We start from the raw sequence: 1,854 nt of genomic DNA on the forward strand, positions 1-1,854 counted from the left end.
GATTTTATATAAAACTATAAATGAAATTAGTAAAGAAATTAAAGTACTTCGTTTCATAATCACTTTCATGTTATATGACCCTGCGTCAAAAAATATAAAATTATAGTGTTCGGGAAAATCTTGTTTTGAAGAGGGAACATCAAGGATAGGTAAACTGAAGCAATAACACAGGTTAACTTAGTATTCATTGATTGAAGTCATGATCTTTCACGAGACCCTATTGCAGCTAGAGTATAATATAATGTCTTTGATTGCAGCGCATCACTACAAACTTGTCAAAAATTGCATCAGGCAAATGTCAAATTGTCAACATAATCCAATGTTTTTGGACTTTGTTGACTGGTGATTCGTGATTGATTGAGATTTAATTTTTTAGATCTATCCATTGTAAAATTTGTAAAATTCAATGCAGAATTGATTCGATGACGTGATTTTATAAACACGTCGCTGATTCACTTGTTGACTATCATTTGCAGTCAAAAAGCAGAATGTAAGTGCTATAATTTGTTGAGCTCTAATCTGGATCTCAAAATAATGCTTGCGGTTAAGTGTTATTTTATATTGCTTTCAGATTTAGTATGTCGGAAAATCCAGATCCAGTATCTCCAGCAAGAGATAGAAAAGAATTGATGAACACAGACAGTATGGCAAGCAAACAAGGTGATGTTGACTTGGATGAAGAAATATCAGCAAGAATGACAGCTTCATACAGCGAGATATCATTCCATTCTGACCAGGGACAAACTGAAGAGCAGGAGAGAGCACCAGGCCCATCTAGACCTTATGACTTACCATCAGAGAACCGAAAGCAGGACAAAATTCCTCTTGACATGGATGGACACGTCAGATATGAGGGAGACATGACCCATTATGTAGCAGATGATTTAGAATTTAAAATAAAACTATGTAGTCCAATCACAAAGAGAGGAGAAACACCAGTGTTTGGAAGCTCCAGTGCATCCCGCTCGAGCACACCTTCGGGAAAGCTTTATAGACAAATATTAGCTCCTCAAATTGGACAAATAGATATAACAGTATTACATGATCTTGAATATGAAGCCCAAAGAATTGCACAGTCTGTTGATAATCTAATTGAGAACTTATCCAGCATTTTACATTCTAATTCTTCCCTTACTGCTGAGAATATGGAAGTGTATAAAGAGGCTGTGGGCAAAACTTGTGATGCAATGGACAATAATATAAAGAGTATGTACACTATTCTGGCTAAAGGAGAAGAAGTGTCACAAGCTATGATCCCAGTACAGGCCCAAGCGGCAAGAATAGCTGAAATTAAAAGGCTTCTACAATTATTTGAAAATAACTTTTAGTTATATAGATGAATGCTAGATATGATTAATTTGTATTATAATGTTATTGTCTAAGTATTAATAAAATAAGAATTAAATGAACATAACAATTTCATTAAAACTTCCCTTGCCAAGTAAATTCATGAAGAGATACATTTTGTGTTGGGAACAGCAGGTAAATTCAGGGAAGTATGCTAAATTCTGAATTATATGCCCTATAATTTTTGCTTGATATCCTTCTGTTTTTTTTTTTTATATTAAAAAGCATAAATCAATAATTTCACACAAGAAAAAATATGTAGCCACGCCCCAAACAATTAAATTATTTGGCATCAATATTACCTCAAAAACTATGAGTACTTTAAATATCCTAATTATATTATATTTTCCTATCATGGCTGTAATCTACAGAAAGTTAAATTCAAGTTAATTATAGATTATTACAAAATCGATATTGCAACTTTTTGCGTTTGCTACATTCAGATACTGTCATGCGCGACTACTGTCAGAACTGACAAGTTGAAATCTGACAATTGACACTATGTGG

General features: G+C 33.4%; 1 protein-coding gene across 1 annotated transcript; it reads left to right on the forward strand.

Annotated features, from left to right (window-relative positions):
* The first annotated feature begins 268 nt into the window (after positions 1 to 268).
* Positions 269 to 1,409, forward strand: LOC113497822 (BLOC-1-related complex subunit 6). The gene is made up of 2 exons (XM_026877579.1): positions 269 to 490; positions 572 to 1,409. Exon 2 carries the CDS (start codon positions 579 to 581, stop codon positions 1,326 to 1,328), a length of 750 nt encoding a protein of 249 aa, XP_026733380.1. The 5' UTR covers positions 269 to 490; positions 572 to 578; the 3' UTR covers positions 1,329 to 1,409.
* The last annotated feature ends 445 nt before the right edge of the window (positions 1,410 to 1,854 follow it).

The sequence above is a fragment of the Trichoplusia ni genome, chromosome 9 (genome assembly GCF_003590095.1).
Source record: "Trichoplusia ni isolate ovarian cell line Hi5 chromosome 9, tn1, whole genome shotgun sequence".
Classification (NCBI taxonomy): Eukaryota; Metazoa; Arthropoda; class Insecta; order Lepidoptera; family Noctuidae; genus Trichoplusia; species Trichoplusia ni.